This window comes from Musca autumnalis, unplaced genomic scaffold (genome assembly GCF_047663935.1).
Source record: "Musca autumnalis isolate F117 unplaced genomic scaffold, ASM4766393v1 scaffold_3, whole genome shotgun sequence".
Taxonomy (NCBI): domain Eukaryota; kingdom Metazoa; phylum Arthropoda; class Insecta; order Diptera; family Muscidae; genus Musca; species Musca autumnalis.
The window spans coordinates 104,531,509-104,559,339 of NW_027411866.1; the positions used below are offsets into that span (position 1 = coordinate 104,531,509).

General features: G+C 35.0%; 1 protein-coding gene and 1 long non-coding RNA gene across 6 annotated transcripts in view; one reads left to right on the forward strand and one right to left on the reverse strand.

Annotated features, from left to right (window-relative positions):
* Positions 1-20,621, forward strand: part of LOC141397275 (uncharacterized) — a 48,643-nt gene extending 28,022 nt beyond the window's left edge. Inside the window, exon 3 of the long non-coding RNA XR_012411348.1 lies at positions 19,764-20,621. This is a non-coding gene — a long non-coding RNA (uncharacterized lncRNA). The remainder of the gene's footprint in view (positions 1-19,763) is intronic.
* The window catches only part of ec (ubiquitin specific peptidase echinus), a 270,447-nt gene continuing 245,083 nt past the window's right edge, over positions 2,468-27,831 (reverse strand). For 4 of the 5 annotated variants that reach the window (XM_073973377.1, XM_073973379.1, XM_073973378.1 and 1 more), the window contains 4 exons: positions 17,293-17,586; positions 8,540-8,668; positions 8,168-8,473; positions 2,468-8,003 (listed from right to left, as the gene is read on the reverse strand). In XM_073973377.1, coding sequence (XP_073829478.1) covers positions 3,435-8,003; positions 8,168-8,473; positions 8,540-8,668; positions 17,293-17,586 — 5,298 coding nt within the window. In that variant the 3' untranslated portion in view covers positions 2,468-3,434. Of the gene's footprint in view, positions 8,004-8,167; positions 8,474-8,539; positions 8,669-17,292; positions 17,587-17,771; positions 18,573-27,831 lie in introns of all 5 variants that reach the window. The other variant, XM_073973376.1, reaches the window with a different exon arrangement.

The window sequence follows — 27,831 nt, forward strand, 5'->3', positions numbered from 1 at the left end:
TAATATATCAACGTTTTCTCCATCTATTAATTTAAGAATTTCGGATGGTATTTCATCAGGACCAACAGCTTTTCTGTCCTTAAGAGAAGCAATTGCGTATTCGACTTCACATTTGTTTATTTGTGTTCCTGTCAGGGCGGGTTGATTAAAATCATAGGTTGACCTTTCGTTATCTGTAAAAATTCTAGTGACGTAATCTTTCCAAATTCGTTTTCTCTCTGATGTTTCAAATGCGGCAATATTATTTTCGTCTAATAATATTCCCGATGATGAATGCCTGTATATTCCTGCAGCTTCTTTTAACTTTTTGTGTAAGTTAAAATCATCATGTATGTTTTGCAGCATTTCATTTTCTTGGCACTTCTGTTGTAGCATTGCATTTTTTGCTGTTCTGGTAGCATTTCTAATTTCTTTGTTAATTTCCCAGTATCTTTCAAAGTTGGTGTTTCGATATTTACTTTTTTCTTGACGAAGCTCTCTTATTTCGTCAGTAATCCATTCTTCTTGTTTTTGTTGGGTTTGATTTCCTAAGTTGTTCTTTGTAATTGTGTTAATTTTGTGTTTTATATTGTTCCAAATATTTTCGAGGTCTTCTCTGTCGATGTTCTCCAGTGTGGAATTTACTCGCTCTTTTATGTCTCTTTTTATTGAGGGGTCTTTAAGTTTATCTACGTTAATCTTTGGCCTTCGATTTTTTCTCGTTTTTCGGACGGCAGAAATTTTAATTTTTAAATTGGCCAACAAGAGGTTGTGGTCAGACGGAACGTCTGCTCCTGGAAACGTCGTGCATTTTGTTACACTTGTACAATATCGGCTGTTTATTATTATATAGTCGATTTGATTCCGTATAATGTTGTCCTTATTGTCTCTTGGAGATTTCCAAGTGTATAGCCTTCTTGGGTGTATATGAAAAAGGGTATTTGTGACTTTTTTTGTGCTTGACAGAATTCTACTAGTCTGTCTCCTCTATCGTTTCTTGTTCCCAGTCCATATATTCCTGTAATGCCACGTATTTCATCATTTCCGACTTTTGCATTGAAATCACCTTGTATTATGGTTATTTCGTGCGGCTTTGTCATTTTTAAGAGCTGTTCTAGTTCATGGTAGAATTGCTCAATTTCCTCCGAACTTGAATCACTTGTTGGGGCATAAACTTGTATAATATTTATATTAAGCGGGCTAGCATCAATTTTAACAAGCATAGTTCTGTCTGACATCGGAACATATCCAGCAACACATGCAGCTATACCGTCTTTCATAATAACTGCAACGCCTTTTCGGTGATGTCCATCTTTATTCCCTGAGTGGTATACTACATGAGTATTTTCTGACTTGAAATCTCCACAGTCTTCCCACCATGTTTCACTTATTCTAAGTATATCTATATTGAGTCTTTCCATCTCACTTATGGTGTTATTAAGCTTTCCGATTTCAAAAAGACTCCTTACATTCCATGTTTCGATTTTTACGTTATGTTTGGTTTTACCTCCGGGGATTCTTAGCACCCTCGTTTGGCCGGAGACTGAGGGCCGTGCGTTATGTATTGTAGGCTTCATAATGTATGATTTTCAAGGAAGAGTACTTCAGTGGTTTCCCGTTGCCTTCTGAAGGGTTTATAGTTTTCCTTCTGTGTTCAGCCGCTCGATTCGGGTCAGACGCTGTTTACAGCCGCCCAATGTGGATACAGTCGCTGTTGTGTAAGTTTTTCGCTGTGCAGAAGCCGTAGTTGTGGATTCCACAGCGCCTTCTGTATTTCAAATGCAGCCATTCCAGCTGTCTCAGCCTCTGCCTGCCATTTGTACTAAGGAACCAGCTGCCGACCCTTAGGCTAGATTTTGGTCACCCCCGGGTATTTTATTTCCCCGATGTCCGCCATAGAAATTTATGAATGGAAAATCCGCAAGATAATTCTCGCAGGGAGTTTCTATTGGTCCAATCTTACTGCATCAATTCATGTATCAGGTTGGTATATGGACTATATCGGCCCAGTTGAGGACTCGTCTCGGATCTATTTGAAATATTTTTCAGAGGTTTTCTTACGGTCCCTATTACAACTATACCATTTTTCCAGAGTAAGTCCATACTTCCTGAAATAATGGCCCAAAAACTCCAAAAAGAGCCAACATTCTCAAAAATGTCTTCCAAACTTTATGGAACGTAATGTAACATTTCGAGTTATCTCTGAATCGGAAGTTTGCCTAATAACAATCTTTGGTATGCATGTATATGTCAATGATTTGGTATAGTCACACAATACCATACCTACAGATTCCACTTATTTTGAAGCAAACTCGTAATACAAAATCAACATATTTTATATACGGCATACTTATTGTGTTTGCTTCTTTTGGTCATAGGCTAAGAGTATATCTCCGTCAGCACAGCTGACTGATACCTTCTTACTTGTTTAATGTTTTTTTTTTTAAAGTACCCCCAAATGCAAATAAAACACACTAAAACACAATTGTTTTTAATTTTTTACGTGTAAAAAATATTTATTTTTTTAAAAAATTACGTACTTCATATGTTTTCTTTTATTGATGTTGTATCTGGTGGATGTTCAATCATCTCTTTTGTTTCTTCTTGGTTGATGTTTTCTGTAAAAATTGATGAATGCATAATAAAACGTTATAAAAAGTATGGATAAATGTTAAAATAATTATGTAAAAAACATATAAAAAATATATTAAAAAAATAATGCGATTATAACTAAAGAAGTACAATTTAGACTTAAGTTAAAAGTTATTTAAAAATAATTTTATTTTATAAAAAAATAATTATAAGTAGTGGAAAACATTGTTCGACAATGTTTACCTTAAAGTTGTTGGGGGGGGAGAAGGATTTTGAAAAGGAAGCTCATTTTGTAGTTATAAAAGTAGCATGTTTAGCAAGGCGCCATTAGAGGTCGTTGTTAGTAATACACAAAAACCACATAAAGCATGCATAGCAGGCTTCTAAAGCTTTCCCATTTCCCAAAACGAAGTGGGGTGGGGAGGAAGGATGGGGAATGAAATTCCAATGATTGGATAACGTTTAACAGAAAAAATATCACATGAAGAGAAAGTTTTCAAGTTTAACGCAACAAAACGCAATAAAAATAGTAATACTTACCTTATATATTACATATGTACATTGTAATTTACATATGTATGTATGTGTGTGTTATGTATTAACAGCAATGTAAAATTAGAATGATACTAGCATCATATGAGATTCTTTTCAAAATTCTTAAAATTACAAAAAAAAAAACTTAACCTAAAAATGCATAACCTAGTCTAAACATAACCTTAAAATACATAGCTAAGAAATGCTTTAGTTAACGTTGGGGCAGAGAGTTGTAGAAAAGAAATGTTTAACAATGCCAACGGTAAGCTTTTCCATGCAATAAACATTTCCAAAGGCGTTTCTGGCTTTTAAAGCTTTTCTTGTGTCAATTATCTCCGATTGTTTAACATTTTCAAATAGTATTCACAGTTTGTACAGTACTGTTGAGGAGCTATGACATGTCGTTTACGACATAAATTGCACTCGGCAGCTTTTGCGGAAGCTTTTACAATGGCATTGTTGTAGACACGTGTCGGTATGGCAGTTACATTTACATTGCTGTTATCGGTCATTTGCTGTTGTTGTTGCTGGGCAGGTGGTGGTAAAGGCAGGCCATGTTGTTGTAGATGTTGTTGCTGTTGCTGCATTGGCTTGGGCGGTAGCTGGCTGGTGGTTTCACTGGAATCTCCCTTGGTGCCTGGTTCGAAGCTTACTTTTTTCGTCTTCATCGGTTGATTGTTTTGCAGGGCAATCTGTGAATTAGAAGGCAGTGGCATATAGGCATGGGATGGAGGATGTAAGGCGGGATTGGAATTTTGGTTATGTGGGGCGGGACGATTGAACTGTGGAGATTCACTGTGATGAGTGGGATAACCATGTGGCATGGGTACTCTCTGATATGGTGAGGGAATGTGTGGTTGGGGTGGTTGTTCCAAACCGGCAATGCCGGGATAAAAATTTGCAGCGGCTTGTTGTGTTGCTACACCCCTGGGAGGCATAGTGTAGTTTTGTTGTTGCATTGCCGAATTTTGTTGTTGTGATTGTTGGTGTTGTTGTTGTGTATGGTTTGCTAACATCTGCATATGTTGCGACGCGGCAACATTAGCGATGCCGCTCATACTGGTGCGTGGTTGTAGGGGATTTTGTTGAGTGGCGGGCATTTCGTTGAGGACATGAGACATGTTATTACTTGCAGCGAGTTGTTGTTGTTGCTGGAGGTGTTGTTGTTGCTGCAGGCGATAAATGTCTTGGATTGGTGTGTACACTTGGCCAGGGGGTAGTTGTGGGGCTTTTTGCATCTGTTGCTGCTGCTGTTGTTGTTGCTGCATTTGCAATTGTTGTAAATGTTGTTGTTGCATTTGCTGCTGTTGTTGTATTTGTTGCTGCTGTAAACGCATTGCCTCCATCTGAGGTCTTTGCAGTTGAACATATCTCTGCATATCCTGCGCTCCTGTTAAGGCAGCTCGCCTCTCGGCACCCAACATGGGAGAAGGTTGGGCCATTTGTTGTTGCTGCTGCTGGGCCAAAGATTGCACTTGTTGTTGCTGCTGCTGCTGTTGTTGCACTCCACCACGTGTTGGAGCCTCTGTTTGTAGCCTCATAATATTCTGTTGCTGTTGTTGTATCATTTGAGCAGTGACCTTGTCATTGGGACTCTGGGCAGTACGCAGAACCCTTTCCAATATGGGATTGGGTATAAAGTCATCATCTTCTTCATTATCAGCTGTGGCCACCAGAATAACTTGGTCACAGAATGATACACTTTTCTTCTTGACACGTTTGGGTGGAGCGGCATTATTTACTGCAGGTTGGGTGGAGTTCAGCGTCTGCTGCACCATATTGTTGAGTAGTTCCACTTCACGAATTTCCTCGGCAATTTGGGTTTGAGAAATATCATATTTCGGTTTAGGTAAAATGGATGACATTTGCTGTTGTTGCTGCTGCTGTTGTTGTTGCAACATTTGTTGTCTTTGCTGTAGGGCCTGGGGTGGTAGGGGTGGCCTTTGTGGCAAACAATCAACTTCGTCACTGTCGGGCTTTTGTGGCACACCATTGAGGGAGGCCCTCATTGGCTGGGACTTGACATTCAATAGCTCCTGAGAACCAAAAGCTCTCATCGGACTCGGCGACTGTTGTTGCTGCTGCTGCTGTTCATAACGCTGGGCAATTGATTGCACATTTGTCAAATCTTGCTGGCGTTGCTGTTGCTTGCTTTGCAGCTCTCTTAGCCAGGAATTTTCCGTTCCAGTGGCGTTGCAGCCAAAGGTGGGAGTGTTGCCATGCTCTTTACGCATTTTCATCAAATGTTGCCTCTGTTGTAGCTGAGCCAAAATGCTGGTGGTGCCTTCCATGGTTTCAAGATTTCTTTGCTGTTGTTGTTGCTTATTGGCAGCCTCTAAGGCTTGAATTTGATTGATTTGTTGATTCAAAGGTTCCAAATCAATTTCTGGTGGTGGTGGTGGAAAATCTTCACTGGCTTGCCGCGAATGGCTGACGCTGTGTGGTGGGCTGGGATATGGAGGCAACTCCAATGGCGGTGGTGGTGGTGGAAAATCTTGTGAATCTTGGCGACCATGGGCAGCAGTCACCACACCATCTACCTCATCGGAGAGTTGCTGTTCATTGTTGGCCTTATAGGACTGTTGATACAGGTGTTCCTTGGACAAGGGGCTTTGTTCGTTGTGGACTTGTGCGCAGGTGGTAATTATGGTCTGACAGGAATCTTCACTGATGGAAGTGTTGGAACTCATCACGGAAAGATTGGAGAGAGTGGCCTCATGATGGAAATGTTGCATGAGAGCAGCATCCTGCTGCTGCTGCAAAGCCAATTGTTGTTGCAACTGTTGTTGGGTCAATGTTGATGATGTTCTCATGGGTGGAGGTGGCGGTTGTACCTTGGCCACCACTGTCAATTGTCTGCCACTGCCATGGAAACTTTTGCGCATCAATTTGCTACGCTCCAAATTGGGGTTGGCTGTGTTAGCATTGGTAGCCCCATTGCCTTCACGAAAATCAAAGTGACCTTCAGAAATATAACCACTCATGGAATTGGCATGTTGCAATCCCACAACAGAGTCATCTACGGAAGCAGTGAGTGGTGGAGGATTGGCAGCAGCTGCTTGATTATTTGCCGCCTCATCGCCAGCCTCTGTGAGATCAGGCATGGATCTATTTTTACGTCTGACCAAGCCACCCATGAGAAGTTTTCGCCGGATCTTGTGTTGCTTCTTGCCATTTTTATCCTTTTCCTTCTTTTCGTCTTTGTCTTCCTTGTGTTTTTTCAAGGTATCCTTGGCATTGACCAGCAGAGTTTCGGTCAAAGAGAACTCACGGCTAATTTTATTACGGTCTTCACTGCGACTGCGCTTATCTTTCTCCTGTTTACTGCTGCTGCGTCCAAACAGGGAACGACTTTCTCTTTCCGGCTTGGCAGCCACGGGAGCGGGATCGTATTCAATGTTATCGGTGTCATTGGAAGCCAAAGAAGCAGAGACCAAAGCCTTCAGAGGGCTCTTCTTCTTGGGTAAGGTGGCATAAATCTCAATGGATTTGTTGTTGTTGTTGTTACTGCTGGCGCTGGCATTACCACCAGCCGGAGAGTTGGTGGTGTTTGAACTACCATCCAAAGTCTTATCTTTACTATTTTGCCGCACATGTTTGATGACACTGCTTGTCGAACCCTCACGCATATGTTTCATTTCAGGCATGGCATCCATTTCAGCACCCTTTTCCAATAGAATTCGCCTATGCAAAGATCTGGCCCTCATAACACATGTATTGTGTTTCATGCGAGCAAAAGTCATGGTGTGAGGATTGCTGTAAGGAGCATCCATGGCGGCTCGAGCTCTACCGGCTGCAGCATTGCACAGCACTAAGGCTGTTTCTAAATCATGAGACTCTTCTAGCAAGCGAGATTTCTCCAGCAACTGATCAGCTTCGTGGCACAATTTTTCACAATCTCCAGTTAGCACCACTGAAGGCGAGGATTCGGGTATCTTAGCCAACTGTGGATTCAGTGGATGTTTTGGTGGATACGAATCAGTGGAGCTCAATGAAAATGAATCATAACCCGGATCGTAGGGTAAACCATTACGTGTGGGACTTTGAGGCACTGCAGCGGCCGAACGCTTACCCACCATATACAGGTAGGGATTATCCAAGGTGGTGGAGGAAGCAGAGCTCGCAGAATTACGATCACCAGACCAATTACCCGAATCACGTCGCCGGGGTTGATTTAAATGTTCCGGTATGGTTAAGCCATCACTGGGCGGTGATGAACTGTTTGTAGATGAGGTGGTCGATGAAGCCGATGAACCACCTCCTGATACATGGCCCGATTCAGCACTGTGTGAACGTTGCAATTGCAAATGTTGCTGATGTTTTCTGGCCAGCTGTGAATTCAATACCGCCTCCAAGGATTTACGCTGCTGATAGTTATTAAGGGCATTGATATCCTTTTCATCCTGTGGGAAGATCTTATCCTGAATGATGCTTAAATTTTGATATTGGGCATTGAGTACATTTTCCACAGTTTTACGACTGATGTAGGCATCTGTTTCATCGGAATTCATGTGAGCCGATGAATCGGAAGGATTTTGTCCCGCCAGCTGCTGCTGCTGCTGTTGTGGCGACGAACCTGGTGGGAAGATGTTTTTCTGTATAACACTTAGATTTTGATAATCATTAGGCATGCGCAGTGGGGTGGGTGTAATGGCACGTCTGGTATTGCCCATTTGTGGTTTCTCAGGGCTTGGAGTAATGGCTCTTCGTACTGCAGGAGATTGGGAGTTATTCGCCAGTTCATGCATATACTGAGCTGATGACATCTGACCATTGACCATGGGTGGATTGTTAGCTGCTGGCACAGTTTGTGGTTGTGGCACGGCATAGAGCAACAACAGTGGTTGATAACGACCTCGGCTACATTTGTCTACCACACCTTCCCAATGGGGGCCAACCTGGAAGGAAACAATAGGGAGGGAAATGGGTTTTAGTAAGGGAAAACACTTAAAAATATACAACATATTTTCTTTGCAGAGTAGTATTATACAACATAGTTACAATGCGGGGAATTGTTATACCACACATTTCCCATGCGAGAAAGTTTTCTTATTGTCCTTACCTCTTTTACATTGGCATCATCGAAGTACACCCAAACTTTAAGTTTGGTATGGAAGAAGAATGTGGTATAATGTTTGCCATAATACGATACAATGCCAACCAGTTCATGTTGGACACTTTGAGCCCATCTTTGTTCGGTAACTTGATGGAAAACATCTGACAAACGAAGGCTGGTACCAACAGCTTTCAGCACCGAATGAACCTGGTCAGCAGCTGGTCTTTCAGAATCCCAAACAATGCCAATTGACACAACATCGGGACGATTTAACAAAGCGCGGCAAATGCCAATTTTGGCACCACAGGAACTCTGTAAAGAAATAACAAAAATTAGAACAAATATTTAACAAAGAGAAAATACCATTTTTCTACTTACCGGACAATCACGAATATCACCCATATTTCCTGCAGCCCTTAACAATTGGCCAAAAGTAAGCTGTTGATGATTTTGCAAAGCCAAAGAATTTTGAGACGTCAATGCTGAGGCAGAAACATAGTGGACCATCTAAAAAATGAAAAAGAGAGAGAAGAGGCAATTAGTAACCACTTAATGAATGGAATACACAAAAGCGAAGGTTGGTTCATTGACGGCCATTGATATCAGCAGTTTCATAGAGTGTTGATGGAAACCATTTTTGGCCAAAAGCTTATTTTTTTAAAGGCAATTAAATCAGAGCACAAAATAAATTGTCTACACTCACAAAAATTGTGATTTAAACGCCGGAAATCCAAGACACCCACTCGCGCGACACTTGCTTGCCACACACAGAGCTTGATTTGTATTTGATAAGCATTTGGGAAAAGCACGTGTTGTATTAGAATATGATTAAAATACAAATCAATAAACTACTGTTTAGAAAACAGTAGTGGGTTGTATTGTTTATGATGTGTGCAGAAGAAAAAAGAGAAGCCTAAATTAATTAAAACAAGACTGGTTTTCTGTTTCTTTTATAGTAAAACTATTAATTATGACTTATTATTCACTCTATAATGCCCCGTTTATGTAAATTTCTACATGCATTACCCAATTTGGTTGTTAAGCCAATTAAATGACGTAATTTAAAACCACTTTATGAATGGGTAGTTGTAGTAATTGCCTCACCCTCTATGACCAATGACTCGATGGCTTCAATACAATTTACTTTCAATCGATATTCCACACACAACCGGAGCTATCAGACAAATAATATGTAGGTATATTAAAATGACTTTTTTCTGTTCAAAAATTGAACTAAATCTGCAAAGAAACAAAGACTCCACCTTTCATTGATCACCATACTACCACCACCCTTTTTGTGTTTGTTATAAATCACGTTTGTTTCTTAAGTCTTTTGTTCTTTATTTGCCTTATTTAGGCAATGTTTGATTAGCCAAACATACACACACTCGCACACATTATGGCTTTATTATATTTTTGTTTTATTTCATTATACATGTGACAATTATGGTTTGATAGTAAGCCTTTTTATTGTTGTGCCTCTCTTTCTCTAACCAAAATTAAACCTTTATTTGGTCAATAAAGAGGTAGCATTTGTTATTTGCAAATTTTGTATTCCCAAAATTTCTTATTAAAAATAGATTAACAGTCCCAAATTTGGTTATTGTTTTCAATGATAAAATGTGAACAGGGGAGAGGTTTTGTTTATTTTTGTAGCCCATGTAGCAATTTTTACGTTTTTTATTTTTTTTTTTTGTTTTGTGAATGGTGAGTGTTTTGAAATAAGTTTAAAAATACTATTTGGAAATTAAAAAAATAGGACAAGGATGAATGTGTTGATAGATTTATCGCTAGCTGATCTGTTTTGTTGTAATAAAATAGTATGAATGTGCAGGACAGTTTAGCTAACAAAAAATCCATCACACATTGAGTTTTGTCCTGTTCGAGGTTGAGTCGAAGCAACCCATAGTGTTATCATCTACCTCCTCCACTCCAACTGAGTACCAGAAACGTTGGATACAATTAGAAAAAAAACTTAGACTGCACTACGGTTCCAATCAACCTATTTACTACTTGCAGCTGCATTTTGAGACCATTAATTTTAGAATTGGAAAATACTGACCCCGAATTAGTTAAATTAAATTTGAAATGCACGAATTTAGAATTAGGTCAAATTTAGAGAAAGAAGTGAAATAGAAGAGGTGAAGATAGAAGGAGGAGAAGATACTCATCGATGAGTTACTCTTCAGGTGCGAATATGCAGCTATTGTCAATGAAATTACCGTAAAAGTTGAAACATGCGGAAAGAAGAATACCTTTTTTTTCAAATAAAAAATATACCATCAGTCTGTGAGAATTGAGACTTTCACCAATGGACAGATTGCATACCAGCTACACAATCGGGATCATATTCCCCCAAAACTATTTTGGAGGATTTCGGAGTTTTGTGGCCTTTTTCGAATGTATTGACTAGCCGGCGAACACATAGACAATCTTCGGGGGTATTTATCTTAGCCTGAAGGAATAGACCGACATAGTCCATACTTATCGTGCCAACCAGCCAGCTTAGTAGGATTTTGGAGCCCTTGGCCAAAAGCATGAACTTCCCACAAAAAAAAAAAATTTTTATTGCCACAATCACAGGAACTACATTCCATGAACACCCTTTAAACTGCACTTAAACAAAAATATTGAATTTTGTGAGGAAGGTAGGAAGGAGTCCGTTTTCGATCTTTATTAAGCCATGAGAGAAATATTACGTCGTACAGAGGTTGGATCAATGTTGTTCACCGTAGGATTTCTAAAAACGTTTGGGCCATTATGCAAAGAAACATGGACTTTGATGACAAGGTGTTGTCAGATAAAGAACTCATTGTACTTGATGTCAGTTTGGAAGAAATTTCATGATGTGCAAAGCTTCGGCTAAATCGGCTTCTCAAATTGTAGTTTATCGTGCTCATCAGTCATTTTTGGTTGGTGCAGGGCAGGGCTTGTTAGAACCCTTGTGAAATTATCTTCGGATGTAGGGACTTCCCACTGAAAAAAAACCAAAATTATCCACGACAAGTCCCTAGACCGTGCGAAAATTTTTGGAAAATTTTATGTGAGAGCTATCCGAAGGTGTAGACTGTTATAGTGTATTTTCAAATCTGATCTATATCTGAAAGAATTATTACGAGGAACAAAGTTCGGACCAAATCAGCTATTCCCTTCGAGAGCTATCTTGCGCACCATTTGAGAAACAAATTTTAAAGTTTTGTGGGGGAGATACCTGTAGAAAGGCTCATCTACGAACTTATTATGAGTTTGGACAATATTTGAACCTGATCTATATGGAAAAATTATTACGAGGAGCAAAGTTTGGACCAAATAGTTAAACCATACAAGAGTTATGGTGAGCACAATTTTGACAAAAAAATCGATCTTAGCATATTGGTTGAATGTGTGTGAACTCCACTAGATATCACTTTTTCAATACAAACTCCTTAGGTCATGATAGCTCAATTAAATAAAACTCTCACAAATAAATGAGGTCCGTCCTAATAAGACAACAATTAAAAAAAAAAAAATAAAAAAAAAAATTCTGAAGTTTTGAGGGAGTGTTACCCGAAGAAGGGACAATTTTTTAACTTAATCTTAGAGTGGACAATATTCGAGCCTGATCTATATCTTAATCATGATGATGATGATCGTCGAAGGCAATCGAAATATCGGAAACAAATACAAATATAAAACAAAATAAATGTTTGTTTTTCAAAATAACAAAAATTCGGCGGTATCTTTCGAAGGGGATTATATCAAGACTTGGGCATATATGTCTTTCTGCAAGGTGAATTTTTACTCATAGGAAAGACCAAATATAAAATGTCAACCACTTTCAGTGAATATGATGGCTAAAATCTTCTATGATTTTTATAAAAATACGTGGGCCTACATCGATATTTTTTACAAGAAGAATTTTCGCTCCTAGGCAAGACCGAGTGCCCAATTTTAGCCTCCTTAGAGCTAGCGTACATAGGACCCGAAATAAAAACATTCCATATCTACTCACGCAGGCAATGTGGATACGTAATTTCACTGCATTTTTGCAGGTGTGGAAGCAAAAGGTAACTGGCGTAAGGAAAATCACCAATATTGCACACTTTAGCGACTGTATAACGATGGAACATTTCATAGATAGTGAAAACAACCTCTTAATGGATAACTTACAATATCTCCATGTGTCCTTACAATAAAAACCTGTTTCATTGGTCAATTCGTGGAAATTTTTTCCGCACTGAAATCGACCTTAAAAATATGTTTGTTAATTTTTTCTGGACAAATTTTGAATTTTATTTTAATTTCAAATTTATTTTCCCCTTTCAATACTCTCTTTGATAAATTTACTGATAATTTATCTTCAATCGATCAAACGCATTTATTGGATTTAAACAATTTTGTGTCTTAAGTCTTTTGTTTATTTTTACTTGAAAAATTAGCAATTTTTTGTTTGTTTCAATTAAAACATGCCAAAAAGCAAAAAAATCTGCAAATACTTGAAAACTCAGAAATGTCCAAGAGTCATGTTGGTTTCTTAATGAATATGCCACCCACTTGTGTCGGACATAAACTAATAGAATACATGGTAAATTCCAAAATTAAGCAACAACAACATATTTTGATAAAAATCTACATTATTTTTGGTTCTTTTTGCAAATAATTTTACAATCGCCATGTGTTCTTGACATTACAAATTCGCAAATTTCATGGTTAGGTTTCAGAATTAAGTTGTGGCAGTTTTTTGTAACCAAAAACTTGTTTCAAGTGTTTTAATAACATGTCCATGGCAGTCGTAGGTAACGAACATTTTATTCGGTCCAATAAATAAATGCTACAGTCGGTAATAATGAAATGGAACCAAACATTTGGTCCCATACAGAAAGAAATTTTTTGTTCGCTCTTAGGCAATATGTGTCATAATAAACTTTTATCGATGTAGGTTATTAAAAACCAAACTTAATCCAAAATTTGCATTAAAATATAATGTCAAACGCCATTAGTAGTTCGCACGGCGACATTTGCAATAACAACCAGTTGCTGTTTTGTTGTTTTTCTCACAGCATGTGTTACTGAGTTTCACTGCAGCCATTCTACATACATAATTGCCAAGTAAGAAAAGAACAAGATGAAAAACAGCAGTAATGCCTTAGGCAACAACAGAAATTAAAAACATGTGTTTCTTGGTCATAATACACAGCATCGACAGAAGAGAACAAAACCAAAGAACAAAGGGAGGGAAAACAACATTTGAAAGAATAACAACAAGTTTGTCAATTAATTTAACTAACTGCAAAACTATTAAATAAGAAAATTTATTATAATCTGAAATATTTTGAATAGTTGGTGGTATGGTTGTTTGTTAAATCAAAGCCATGAACCATAGTTTGTTTTGTTTTTTTTCTTATTTTCTTGTCTAACATTTGCATTGAAGGTGTTAAACATGGTCAGTTCAACCTGTCATCATGGTTGTGGGCTAACGCTACAAGCAAGTTTATGCATTATATTTGTTGTTGTTTTATTTTTTTGAGTAGTAGGAGTGATTTATGACTTTTTAAATGGACAATTTGGCCTTTGACTTGATTTGCGTGTTTTCCGCTTCTCACTCCTCACATAGGCAAATTGTGTTAAAAGTAATTAATACTACATAACTTTGGGGTTGTAATTAAATTAACAAGCTAGTTAATCATTTCTGATTTATTGCATTTTTTGCCAATAATTAAAATATTTTAATTTTAAAAATAACTTTCTTTAAACAAAATCCCCTAATAAGTCTTTATTTCAATTTTGAATATTTTGTTTTACTTTTTTCTATTCAAAGAAATTGTAGTTTGCATATATATTTATGTATATTTGTATCTGTGTGTGTTGATACTTTCACTTGTCCGTATTTTGTTGGGTCATTCGATTAGATATTCAAAACAACTTAACAAAAGACTTAAGACACAAAGCCCATTAATGCCAAACTTGTGGACATTCTTCCACACACTCGCTCGCTCATTGTGTGGCTAGCTAATTTCAAAGATTAATGGCATAACGATAAATTGATGGAAAGCTAATGAAAGCTTACATATCTTACATTTTTTGTGTGTGAGATTGTGTATTTTAAAACAACATATGTTACAGTTAACAAACTGTAATTATGATTATGTTGTCGTTTTTGGTTTTAATAGCTCAAGCTGATGGTTTGAAGATCATCAGCATTAAGTCATAGGAATTTGTCAAATTAAAAAAAAAACTTAAAAATAATTAATTTTTCCCTGGAAGGGGGTTTGAATTGCGGGAGTGTCTACATAACATCATTCGTGACATATTACATGGTTTCAGGGAATTTATCAATTAATGAAATATTTAAATATTTACCTCGTCTGAAAGCGTGAGTCACAAAAGAAATGATTAAACAATTATTAAAAATGTTAAAAAAATATATATCAAAAAATATTTAAAATATATAAAAAATAAAAATAATTAAGTAATAATTAAACGTCGTCAGGGGTATATTTCGAGGTATACGAAACGGAATGACAAATTAAATATGCCCTTAAATTGTGTTATAATTATGAAGAAGTGACGTTAGATTGTTTTGAATGATTTCAGTTTTCTTTTTCCCTTTCAATATTCTCTTGATAAATTTAATGAAAATGTATCTTCAATCGATTATGCACCCGCATTTAATGGATGTGTTGGACAAGTTTGTTTCTTAAGTCCTTTGTTTACATTTACTTAGGAGTTATGTCCTGGAATATACAGGCATTATATGAGACCAAGGAATGTACTTATGTACTCGCAAAGACCAAATTTAAGCCATTTCGATTGGATAGAGACGTCAAAAGCTATAAAATGCTGCAAATCGAAGGTACCGGAGCCGTTATATTGGTGCTATATAAAAACGTGACTTTTTTTCTCTTAATATAACCGAACTTAGGATTCAGAATAGGATGTATTGGCATTTTGAAGTTTTAAGCTACATTTCGATTGGACGAATTTGATATTTTTCGGAAATTACAATCATAGATGGTTAAATAAATTTTAACCTTATTTAAGACACTCATAAAAATTCTATTTAAGCACTTGAAAATAGTTTGCACTGGACTGTACAATCTAACAAATTCTTTAACTCAAACAAAATTAAATTTTAATGTCAACACCACTTCGTAACCAATTCTATAAGATCTTAAATTGTTTTAGCAAACAATCTTAGTTGATTGTTATCAACACAAGTTGTTGTTTATTTTTTTAATATTTGCTGCGTATTTTTTCGGTTATATACACAATCGCGTGGGTGACAATCAATTTACCTTTATTTTTACCAATATTTGCAGATATTTTTGCTAATCTTGAGATGTTTATTTTGGGATTTTTTTTAATAAGAAAAAATAAAAATTTAAAGCCAACAGTTGTTAAGAGCAAAGTAAACAAAAGACTTCAGACACAAACATTGGCATTTGAAATAAATGCGGGCTTTTTGAAAAATAACAAATATTTCCTTAATTTTGAGAAGGAATAAATTTTTTGACAGGCAGACAGAGTTTTGACAGAGTTTTTCTCCACTGGTTAAAATGGAGATACAATTTTTCGAGACTAAATACGTTCTACCATAAGATTCGCTATGACCACAACTATTTTTTTAATAGCAGTAACTAAAAATTTTCTTTAAAAATCTACGTTTCATGGTCTCCCAAAAAATATTAAAAAAATGCACCACTTGGCCAGATGGTTCTTTAAAAAGATTAAAAAAATCCACGTTTCTTGGTCTGATGGCCCCTCAAAAATTATTCTTATATAATCCAAATTTCTTTGCCTGGTGGTCATACAATAAATATTAAAAAAAATACCACGATTAGTGGCCTCATGGTCCCTCAAAACAAATATTTTAACCCACGTTTCTTGACCTGATGGCACCTCAAAAAATATTTAAAAAAAAAATCGAGATTTCTTGGCCTGATGGTCCCTCAAAAATAATTTTTTAACAAATCCTCGCTTCTTGGCCCAATGTTTTCCCGAAAATATTCTTAAGAAATCCACGTCTCGTGGCCCGATGTTCCCTCAAAAATATTCTTAAAACAACCCGTTTCTTGGCCCATATCCCTCAAAAAGCATTTTAAAAAGTCTACGTTTCGTGGCCAGATGATGCCTCAAACATTTTTTCTAAAAACTAATTTTCTTGACCAGATGGATCCACAAAAATATTCTTTAAAAATCCTAGTTTATTGGTCTGGTGGTCCCTCAAAAAATATTCTTTAAAAAAACCATTCCCACAAAAACCATTCTTTCAAAAATTAACATTTCTTGGTATGATGGTAACTCAAAAAATATTATAAAAATCCACCTTTCTTGCCTTAAATTCCCTCAAAACTATTCTTTAAAAAATTAACGTTTCTTGGTATGATGGGCCCTCAAAAAATATTATAAAAATTAACGTTTCTTGGCCAAGAAATATTCTTTAAAAAATTAACGTTTTTTTGGCCTGATTGCTCCTCAAAAATTTTTATTAATAAAATAGTGCTCCTTGGGCTTATGGCCCAAAAAAATATTTATTAAAAAATCTAATTTTCTTGGAATGAAGGTCCCACCAAAATATTCTTTAAAAAATTCACGTTTCTTGGCTTTAAAGTCACTCAAAAAATACTCTTAAAAATCCACATTTCTGGTCCTGATGTCGCCTCAAAAATATTTTTTAAAAAATCCACGTTTCTTGGTCTGATGGTTCCTCAAAAAATAGTTTAACAAATACCTAGTTTAATAAATACCTACCAAAATATTCTTTAAAAATCAACATTTCTTTGCCAAAAGGTCCTTTAAAAAAATATTCTTTAAAAAATCCACATTTCATGGCCTGAAGGACCCTCCAAATATTCTTTAAAAATCGACATTTCTTGGCCTGATGGCCCCTCAAAAAATATTCTTTAAAAGTCCACGTTTCTTAGTCTGATGCTTCTTCTTTGCTTGATGGTCCCTCAACAAATATTTAAAAAATCCATGCTTCATGACCTGATGCTCCTTTAATAAATATTCTTTAAAAAAAGTCCCCGTTTCGTGGCCTAATGGTCCCTCAAAAAATCTTTAAAAATGTTTGTTTTTTAATATTTTCCTATTTTAAAAAATATTGTTTTTTTTTTAATTTTTGTTATTCCATAAAAGTTTGCTGAACTTACCTGAGTAAATGGCAACTGTTCCGAATTGGCACCACATTTGCAAACACTTTGTTCAATGACACGCATAGCAAAACGTCTATGGGCTATGCATGCCTGGGATTCACATGAATCACTGTCATCCGAAGAGATGTGGGAGTGGACACGATGCAACAGCAGCTCAAAGCATTCGGCAGCATCTCCCAAACAACCCAAGGGAAAACGGCGACCAGCCAAGGGTCCACTGGCCAAGGCACGGCGTAGAGGTTCAGGGCATAAGGCCGGTTCGGAGCTTGTTTGTAATTGTTGGAATAATTCCTAAGGGAAAAATAAAAATTAAATTAAATTTTTATAATTTTTTAAAATATATATTAAATATTTTTTTACTATAAAGAATGCATTGTCTTTCTGTATATGTATGGGCTTGGTTTTTAAATAAATTATTATTTTTAAATTATTAAATATATTATTATTTTTTTGTTTCATTTTATTTTTCTACTCACAATTACGGCATTTATACAACGATCCCTTTCCGCTATATTTTCGGGACTTAAAATAATGCCACTACTTAAACTGCTGCTACCGCCGTTGTTGTTGTTGTTGTTCGTGTTATTCATATGGTTTGTTTTTTGCTGATTCCCATAACCCATACCAGCCAATTCCGCTGTTGAAGCCACCTTGGCCAATGAGGGTAACAGTTTGCGATTATTTTGTAGGGTATTTGATTGCCGTGTTAAGGTGGCCGATTTATGGCCATCTCTAGGATCCATAATTGCTTTTTTGGGTGTACTTCTAGGCAAAGTACCACCACCGCCGCCTCCCGCCGTTAATACCATTTGACAGTGCTGGGGATATTGTAACATTTGCGATGTTGAGTTAACAATACTAATGGGTGCACTTGTCACCAATTGTGAAGACATTGGTGATTTAAGGCCATTTGTATTGCTGCAACTGCTACTTTTTTGTAGTGGGATTATGGATATGGGTTTGCAGTTTTCTTTACTATCATCAGGTTTGGAGATGGTTGAGATAGCCGAGTTGTTGCCATTATTGTTACCATTGTTGTTTGTGGATGACGATTTTGATGTAGCATTGCTTTTATCGCTACTCGAACCAACAATATTTGTTGGCTCCTTACGTTTATAACGAAATTTAATCATTTTGTTTAATATTTCTATAGACAGGTTTGTAACGGATATTTAAAATGGTAAATAAAAAAACCTCTGCAAGGTTTTAGTTGCTAAGATTTGCTTTCGCTTTCCTTGGTTCTACACCATTTTTGTGTAATTTTAGTTTAGAAATTGCTGTAAAAGAATTTTGAAGAAAGTTAGTAAATTTTTTGGAATTATTTCCTTTAATGGAATATTCCAAAAATATTGATTTTGTTGTTGTTGAAAAGTGAAGTAGAAAAAAAGCAAAAGAGGATTTTGCAGTAAAACTTCTCTGCCAATGATAATGGGTGATGCTCTGTCACGTCTGCTCTCTCAACGCAAATCACACGATTTTTCTCTAAACTTGAAATTTCATTGCATACCCACGGCAATCTTGTTCAACATAGCAATTCAATTTCCTTTAGTTAGCCCTCGGGAACTTATGCTTTTAATGTTTTTTAAATGTTATAAGACTTTTGTAAAATTATCTCTGCCAGAATCTGTCATAAACCAAAATCTTACAAAAATTCGTTCTCGGTTGATACCTACCGATTTTTTCTCAGTTAACCTTTTGCTATTTTTCATTGTCTGATTTATGCCGTATTGCTTTTTCTCCAAGAGGCAATGAAAAATATCTTCTAAATGAAAAGACGAGAAACCTTATCCATGTGATACATGCCACCATCTTGTCTCTCTATCTCATAAAATTTAAATAATATTCTTATTAATTATGCAAACAATTTCTAATTTCTCTGAGTCTCACAAAATTCTCTCATAAAACGAATTAAAATACTGGTATGCAACACGAAAGACTCAAGACAAAAAGCTTATTAGGGTGAGTATTCTCAGGGAATAGTTTACATCTCTCTCACATTAAATAAAACCAAATAATGGCACATCAAAAAAAGACTTAAGCAACAAACCCTGCCTGGTAATAAAAAATATCTCAGAGCAATAGAATTCATATAAAAATCAGTAAATTTTCTCTCGATCTCAAAATAAAGGCAAAAAATGTTATACCAAACGAAAGACTTATATTTTATGAAAAAATCTCAGAGTTAAAAAATGTTGGCCTGTTTATTATAAATTATCAAAATACATATAAACAAAATTAGCCCTATTGATGCATCATTTATTTCATCTGTCCCTTTATGGAAATTTTCCGAAACATACCTATTTACATATGTTTTGCTGTCAATAACACATATTTTTATTTGGAATTTCCCCATACAAGGAGCTTTTAAATGTTGTTGTTTTCAAAAAAGCAAAACTTTCGTTTTTCTTAAACACAAAATGATATTACATCTTTGGTAATAAATAATTTTCCTTTTTTTCATATTTCAGTTCATCTCACCAAAGGCAGAAGAAGGCTGGCTATAAAGAATACAGCCTCATCACAAAAAAAAACAAATAACAACTTTCAAAAGTAGCACATGACACACAAAAGCAAACACATTCAAGCAGTAAACCGGCCATTCATCCAAGATAAAACAAAACCAAATCGAAAAAGAAGAAGAAGCAGCAAACAACAACTACAGTACATGCTTATGACCATTAAAAGGCCACAGAGTGCCAAAGATAAACGTTGAAGATGGCAAATATCACCCACTTGTGTGAAGATGAAACAACAACAGCAAAACCTTTTAAGACACTAAAACGACCACACGGTATGGATGGATAAGAAGATGAAACGTCAATATTAGCAGTCAGTTGTTTTTTCTTAGTTTGAAATGCATAAAAAGTAGCCAGCCATGGCAACAAAAAAAAACTTTGCTCATTAAATGTTACAAAAAACACGAGAACCTCAATACTTTTCAGCAAACCTTTCAAAGCACCATAGAAATTACCGACAATTATGCTATGGTCAGAAAAAAAATACTGTAATATACAGGTGCTTCTTGGAACTTAAAAAAATTGATGTGTTAGCAGAAAAAAAAACTTGCAAGAATTTTGTTTTTGCGCAATGATATTAACATACATTGCTTATGTGGAACAAGTTTAAATAAAAACAAAATGAAAAGTGAAATTTTGCTTACAAAAAATGAGAAAAGGAAAATAACACATCACAGAGCAACAGGTTTAGTGTTTAAGGGTTGTTAAGTATTAAATACAAGACTTTTGTAATCTTAAATTAATATACCTTGCAGATGTTAAAATAAATAATTAAAAAATTTCGAAAATTACAATTTTCGATTAAAATTTATCACTTATTTTGCACTAAAAAGCGGACAATTTCATTGGAGAAGAATAATGAGTATTATAACTTCTTTACTAACGCACACACATACATAAATACAGAAATCTATAAACTTGTAAATAATCCCCCTTCACACATAACAAAACAACATCAATGTTTCTATGCACAACTATCCCCCGTATGTGAGGAAGATATCTGTCATTGTAGACAAGTTCTCCACAATGGAATTACCTTTCAAAAAAACAAAACCCCCTACCATATAACTACAACTGACGTTTCTTCTTTTTATGAAAATTTTGTTTTGAAAATAGCGTTTTTTGTAAATTGCTTAGATAAACAAAAACAACATAAAATGACACTTAGATAGCCAGACAGCCAGTTGTATGCAGGTACAGTAATTTATTTTTGATGGGTAGTTAACATAAAAGTCAAAATTTTGTATACAAAGTTGAGTAACATGATGTCGGAACTTTTAACAACTCGAAACACTTTGTGAGGAAATTTGGAGATTTATAAGATTTATTTTTTTCATTTCAGAGATATTGAAAGAAGAGAAGAAGTGTATGTTCAGAAGAATAAAGTCCGAAAATATTAGAACAATATAAAACAAAGCAAAGATGTTAAAGGAAAGCTGGTAACTAATACAGATAGCGTAGGGGTTGATACAGATGATTATCGGGAAAAAACATTTTATCAAGTTTGTGGTATCAAACATGAGCGTCGATGAAGATAAATCCGTAGTCAAAGTCACTAGCCAAAGTGAGGTCATGACAGCAATTAACCGGCTGAAGAATAGTAAGACAAAAGGAGCTGATAGGCTGCCTGCCGAACTGTTACAGATCGGCGGAGCTATGCTGATAAGAACTATGAATCAGTTGAGTAGCAAAATTTGAATCCTCAGTGACTGTGGCTCAGTCTGCTATATTCCGTAGTCACGAAAGGAAACCGGACGGCTTATACCAACTACATAGACATACGTCTACTACATATGGCATATAAAATGCTGTCGAGTTTATTGTGTGAAAAGCTGAAACCTGTGGTCAATGCAAAAATTAAGTCAAACCAATGTAGGTTTAGACCCGGTAAATCTACTGTAGCCAAAATCTTCGCACTGCAACCGAATTCTAGAGAAGACCCATGGAAAAATAGATCGAATTTACCACCTGTTCGTCAACAAAAGCGTCAAAGTCATATCTGAGAATGGCATACCTGCTGGATAACATTAACTGACACAAGATCAGTAGTTAAAATAGAAAATTACCTCTTGTTGTGTTTGAGAAAAAAGTTATTCGAAAGATTTATGGACAAATACGCGTTGATGGTGAATACCGTCTTAGTTGAACCAAACAATATATCATTTATATATTGCTGTAGTAAATTGTGTCGAGCTACAGTGCAGCGATGGCTCGGTCCTGTCTTTGGGATGTATAAAGATGAGTTTCAATGACCTCAAGAGGTTTTCTCTTGTCTATAGAAGGCTTCAACAGGTTTTCTCTTGTCTACAGAATACCACAAAAAGTCTTCCCTTGTCTGTAGAATAACTCAAGAGGTTTTTCCTTGTTTGTAGACGACCTCAGGATGTGTTTTCTTGTCTATAGAAGACCATGGAAGGTATTTTTTTGTCTACGGAAGACCTGAGGATCTTTCCCTTATCTATAGAAGACCAAAGAATGTATTTTTTTTTTTTCTATGAAAGACCTCAGGAGGGCTTCTCTTGTCTTTAGAAGACCTTGTCTGTATATGGACTTCAACAAGACCATAAGAACTCTTCTATTGTCTATAGAAAACCTCGTGTCTATGGAACCTCAAGAGGTTTTCTCTAATTACAAAATGGATGCATCATGGAGACCCAATGCAAATGCTTCTATTTTCAGACTATTTAAAATTTCGGTATGCCTTATATTGACGATTTTCCATAGGCACTTGAGAAAATGCCACATTGCGAAAAATCTAAAATTGATGCAGTATGGAGACCCAGGATTTCTCCTCTATAGGACAAAAGGTCACCGTAGCGACATTTTTCAAATATAAAGCCAACAGTTGCCTCTTCTATAGAACAGAAGGCCGCCGGATTCTGTAGAATAGCAGGCAACCAAAGGAATTTTCTCTTGATAGAGGGTCACCGATCAAACTAATTTGAATTCGAATCGTCTTAGAGAAACAGGCCATACCAAAGAAGGTATTTTTTTGTCTATGAAAGACTTCAGTAGGTCTTCTCTTTTCTTTAAAAGAGGTTTTTCCTTGTCTGTATATGACTTCAAAACGCCTTTCTTTGTCTATTGAAGACATGCGAAAGTATATTCTGGTCTATAGAAGACCTCAAGAGGTCTTCCCTTGTCTGTAAAATGGATGCAGCATGAAGACCCAGTGCAAATGCGTCTACTTTCAATATATTTAAACAATTTTATAAAAAAATTAGGTATGCCTGATTTTGAAGATTTCTCATAGATCGTTGAGAAAATGCCATATTGCGAAAAATTCTCAGTTAGTGGTCCTCTATAGAACAGAAGGTCACCGTAGCAGAAATTTATAAAAGAGAATGCCAACGGATAACTCTTCTATAAAATAGAAGGCCACCGGAAAGGAATTCTGTAGAATAGCAGGCCACCATAGGAATTTTCTGTTGATAGAGAGTCAACCTAATTTGAATTCGAATCGTCTAAGAGAAACAGACCAAAAAAAGGTATTTCTTTGTCTTTTGAAGACATGACTAAGTATTTTCTTGTCTATAGACGATCTCAAGATGTCTTCCCTTGTCTGTAAAAACTTCAACAAGACCTCAAGATGTCTTCTTTTGTTTATAGAAGACTTCGTGTCTATGGAAAACTTTAAGAGGTTTTCTCTAAATATCAAATAGATGCAGCATGAAGACCCAGTGCAAATGCGTATATTTTCAGAATATTTAAAATTTTCATGAATAACTTAGGTATGCCTGATTTTGACGATTTTCCGTAGGTACTTGAGAAAATGCATAGTGACAAATCTAAAGTTGATGCAGTATGATGACCCAGGAGTGGTTCTATATAGAACAAAAGGTCACCGTAGTAGACATTTATAAAATAAAATACCAACGGTTCCCCCTTTTATAGAATAGAAGGCCACCATAGGATTTTTTTTGACCGGTGGCCCGACCATAAATTATTGACAAACGAACCTTCAATAATTTATCACTCAAACACATAAGAAAAAATATTTTATTAGAATATCGAAGAAAAAAGCATATACATATATATAAAAAAACGAATAAACATCTTTGTTACCTACAGTTGGGTCCCTTCTATGCCTGTATCTTCAAAAATATTAAAATATTATTTGTATATTTGGAAATATTGAAAAACTTTTTTCATGCTGTGTCGGACTTTAGTCAACTCTTAAAAGGTGGTCGAACTATGTGGATTATAGTTATTTAGCAATTAAACTAATTTTATTTCCCCTCCTATAATCTCTATCTCTTCTCAGAAGAAAACGGCTAACATATTAAAACAACGGTGTAACATAAAAAAGAAACAACCATCTATAATTTGATGGCTACTGTCCAATATCCCCCCCCCCCTCTCTTTAAATGTCGCCATAAATAAATAAAAAAATTTATATTTAAAGTTAACGTTTTAAGAGACTATACCCATATGTTGTCATTATTTGTCGCTTCTGAGGAAATCTAAACAAACACTAAATAGTAAATGCCATGTGAACGGTTTATATAGAAATCTAACATATTATTGGCAAGAAAACCGATATAAAACTCTGATGCATGCTCATAAAATACAAGGCGCATAAAAACATAATATTATGTGGAATGCGTTAAATGAGTTTTTTAGAAGCTTATGTGGTGGGGTATAATTTTTCAAATGATTAAATTTTGTTGCAGGGCATTTTATAGTCGATTAATTATAAAAAAAACTTTTTATGGAAATGTTTTGAGATGTTTTTTTCCAAACCCTCTACCATTAATCATGGAAAAGTCTAAAAGGTGGACAAAAACAAATATGTATGTTCAAATTACTGGAGGGAGGGCTTGAAAATACTTTTTGTTGTTTTTTATAAATTGATGCCAGAAATGTCATCCATTACGTAATAACAATTTTAACATATCACAAAATTTATAATATTTAACTTATTAAGATTGATTTTAAGAAGTATAATTTATCCCTGTCCTTTGAAACTTCCCAAATGTTGCACTCCTCATAACGTTACTTCCTTTTGCTCTCCATAAAATAGTATCTTTTTAGAATGACATGCATTTTTGTCCACAATTTTATTATTTTCAAGGGCTTGGAAATTTGTGTGGGAATTGTTTATGGAAATTATTTTTATGGAAGTTTTGTAAATTATGGAATTTTTTGAGATGTTTTTTCCCATGTAAAAATTTTAAAGGTGGACTAAAAACAAATATGTTCAATTTACTGGAGGGACGGTTTGAAGAAATTGATGTCAAAAAATCCACCCAACAAATAATACCCATGTTTATATGTGCCGATTATAAGACTTCTGACCAAACTTTGATTTAAAAATCAATCATTATCCCAATTCTTTGAAAATTTCCCAAAAATTTCGAACCTTCACAACATAACTTCCTATTTTATCTGCATAAAATAATATGTATTTACAACGACATGCATTTGTTATCCACGATTGTATTATTTTCAAGGTCTTGCAAAACTCCCATACTAACCATTAAATGCACAATAAAACAAAGTAAAAAAACGCCCAGACACTTTAGCAATTAATATTCAATTAACATATAAGAATATGACACTTGAACAGCGAGATGATAGATAAATAAAACTTATTAAACCATAAATGTGTGCAATATCATTGTGTGGGATGCTATAAAGTTTGCAACTTTATTTGCAACGCTTTGGTCTTAAGTCTTTTGTTTAAAACCATTGGCATTAACAGAGATGAGCAGCTAGAGGAGGAGGAGGGAAAAATAAAACGATAATGCGGATATGACTCTAAAAATACTAATGCGAATAGTTGGAGAACACTTACAATTAGTTTTGTTGTTAAATTACTTTACTAATTCACTAGTGATGTCCAATTAACAAAGGAAGAGGGAAAAATACTAATAACAATTTGATGGAATTCAAATATTAAAGTGAGATTTCAAGCAAAGGGGTTGAGAAGAAATGCTAATCGCTGTTTGATAGATTTCAATAATAATTATTTTTTTCAGAATTTTTTAGTGAAGGTATCAATTCTTATGATAGGAGAGGACACGAGGAGCAAAATGTACCAAACAAATATTTGAAAAATGTTAATTTCGTCCCCTTATCTACCGCCTTCTGTTCTCTTAGTTATGAGTTTAATAATTTTATTAATGAACATCTTCACAGAGAACATCTCACACACTCTTGTCTCTGAGTAAACAGGAACATAATTAATATTATCTAACATTTAAAAGTTTTTTTTCTTGTTTGCTTTCCTCTTCAAAGACCTAAGGCATTTAAAAAGAATCATTAAAACAAAACCGAAACATTTGCATAAAAAGTTCTCTTCACAAATTATTAAGAAAAGTGTTAAGCGGATTGCATTTGAAAGCTGTTTAAATAATCAATGAGGGTTCTAAGAATAACGCTTGCTTCGTGACGTTATAACATTGTTGCGCTGTTTGTTCCTGGAAGGAAAAGCAAAATACAAACCAGTCTCTCATTAAATTAACAGCCAGCAAGCAATAAATTTTGAAAATACTAATTGTTTTTAACAAAAAAAAAAAAAGGAAACAAGGTGGCATTAACCCAAAGGTGGTATTATTTTTTTTTGTGACAATAAAAGATGTGGCAATTTTCAATAAATAACACATGTTGCATTTGTAAGTCTTTAAAAGTAATGAATTTTTTCGGGCACAACATCTGCAATATGAATTACTGTCTTCTGTTATTTTAAGTTTCGTGTCATTACATTGCTGTTTAGTTATCAATTTTTTGTTGTTTTTTAAGACTTTAAGAGCCACTACCCTCAGACACGTGCTTTAAATTATACTTTTTTGGTTGTGCCTTGCATGCATCATCAAAACCCTTATTTTTTGGCATACAATTTACCATTGAGCCTAAATTGTTTATCCCCCAACTGTTGTTGGGTAATTTAAAACAATTTATGTTATTTTTTTGTCTTACATTTTTTGCAACATCTTGTCCCCCATATAGAGAATATGGTTTTTAGTTCCTTTTTAAGCATCACCTTTTGACATTGATATTTAACTAAAAAAGTTTCATCTTACAGGAGTTTTTTGTTAAACTTCCTTAAGAGTCTAGGTGCTTTGAACTTCCGTTTTTTTCTCTTCTCTGTATGTAGTGTCTCTTTCACTGAAATGTGTGACTCACTTTTATACTTTCTTTGTTTCTTCTTCTTCTGCTGGATGTTTGGAGTTTAGTCATGCCTTTAGCTTGCAATAAATTGTATTTTTTTGTCTCAGTTTACTTTATGTGTCACTTGTGTGTAACCTACTGTTTTAAATTTCAATATTTATTTTCTTATTGTTTGTGTTTTATTTTAGAGGTAGGTTTTTGTGTTTTGTGGAATAAGGTTAAATTAAGTCAAATGAGTTTTAAAAACTCAAATTTCTTCTTTGTTTTGTAAATATACCCACACACATAAGGAAAATTGAAACTTTAAAAGAGCAATTATTCATATCCTCTACTATAAAAAAATTAAAAAAAAATTTAAAATGAATGAAATTTCCCCATGAGTTTCGTCTTTCCGCCGTTGCAACTTAAGGGAGAAAGTGGAAAAAATCACGGGGAATTGCCGTTAATGATAACCTCCATTATTTTCACTTTATTTTTATAGATTTTTTAAAACTTCGTGTCCCTGTTTCACATTTTGATGACTTTTTGCCTAAGATTAAATCAAATGTTATTTATAAAGTGATTTGATGAAAATACCTAATTTTGAAGTCACTATAAGCAAATATATAAGTGAAAATAGGCTTTGGAATCACATGACATAACCAAATATTATCATATCATTGCATTTATATCATATATAGCTTCAGTTCATATATCATATCAATAAAAAGTAGTTTGTGTGCGTGACCTTTTCCAATATTTAATTGGAATAAAAGATATTTTAGTCAGTAATAAGCGAAAGTTCATTCATTCGTGTAGCAGAAAATATTTTTTGGAGAAAATTTTGTTTTTCATTTCATAGTTTTTTTTCACAAAAATAATTTCAAAATTTTTAATACTTTAATGGTATAAACGTTACTCTAGTTAT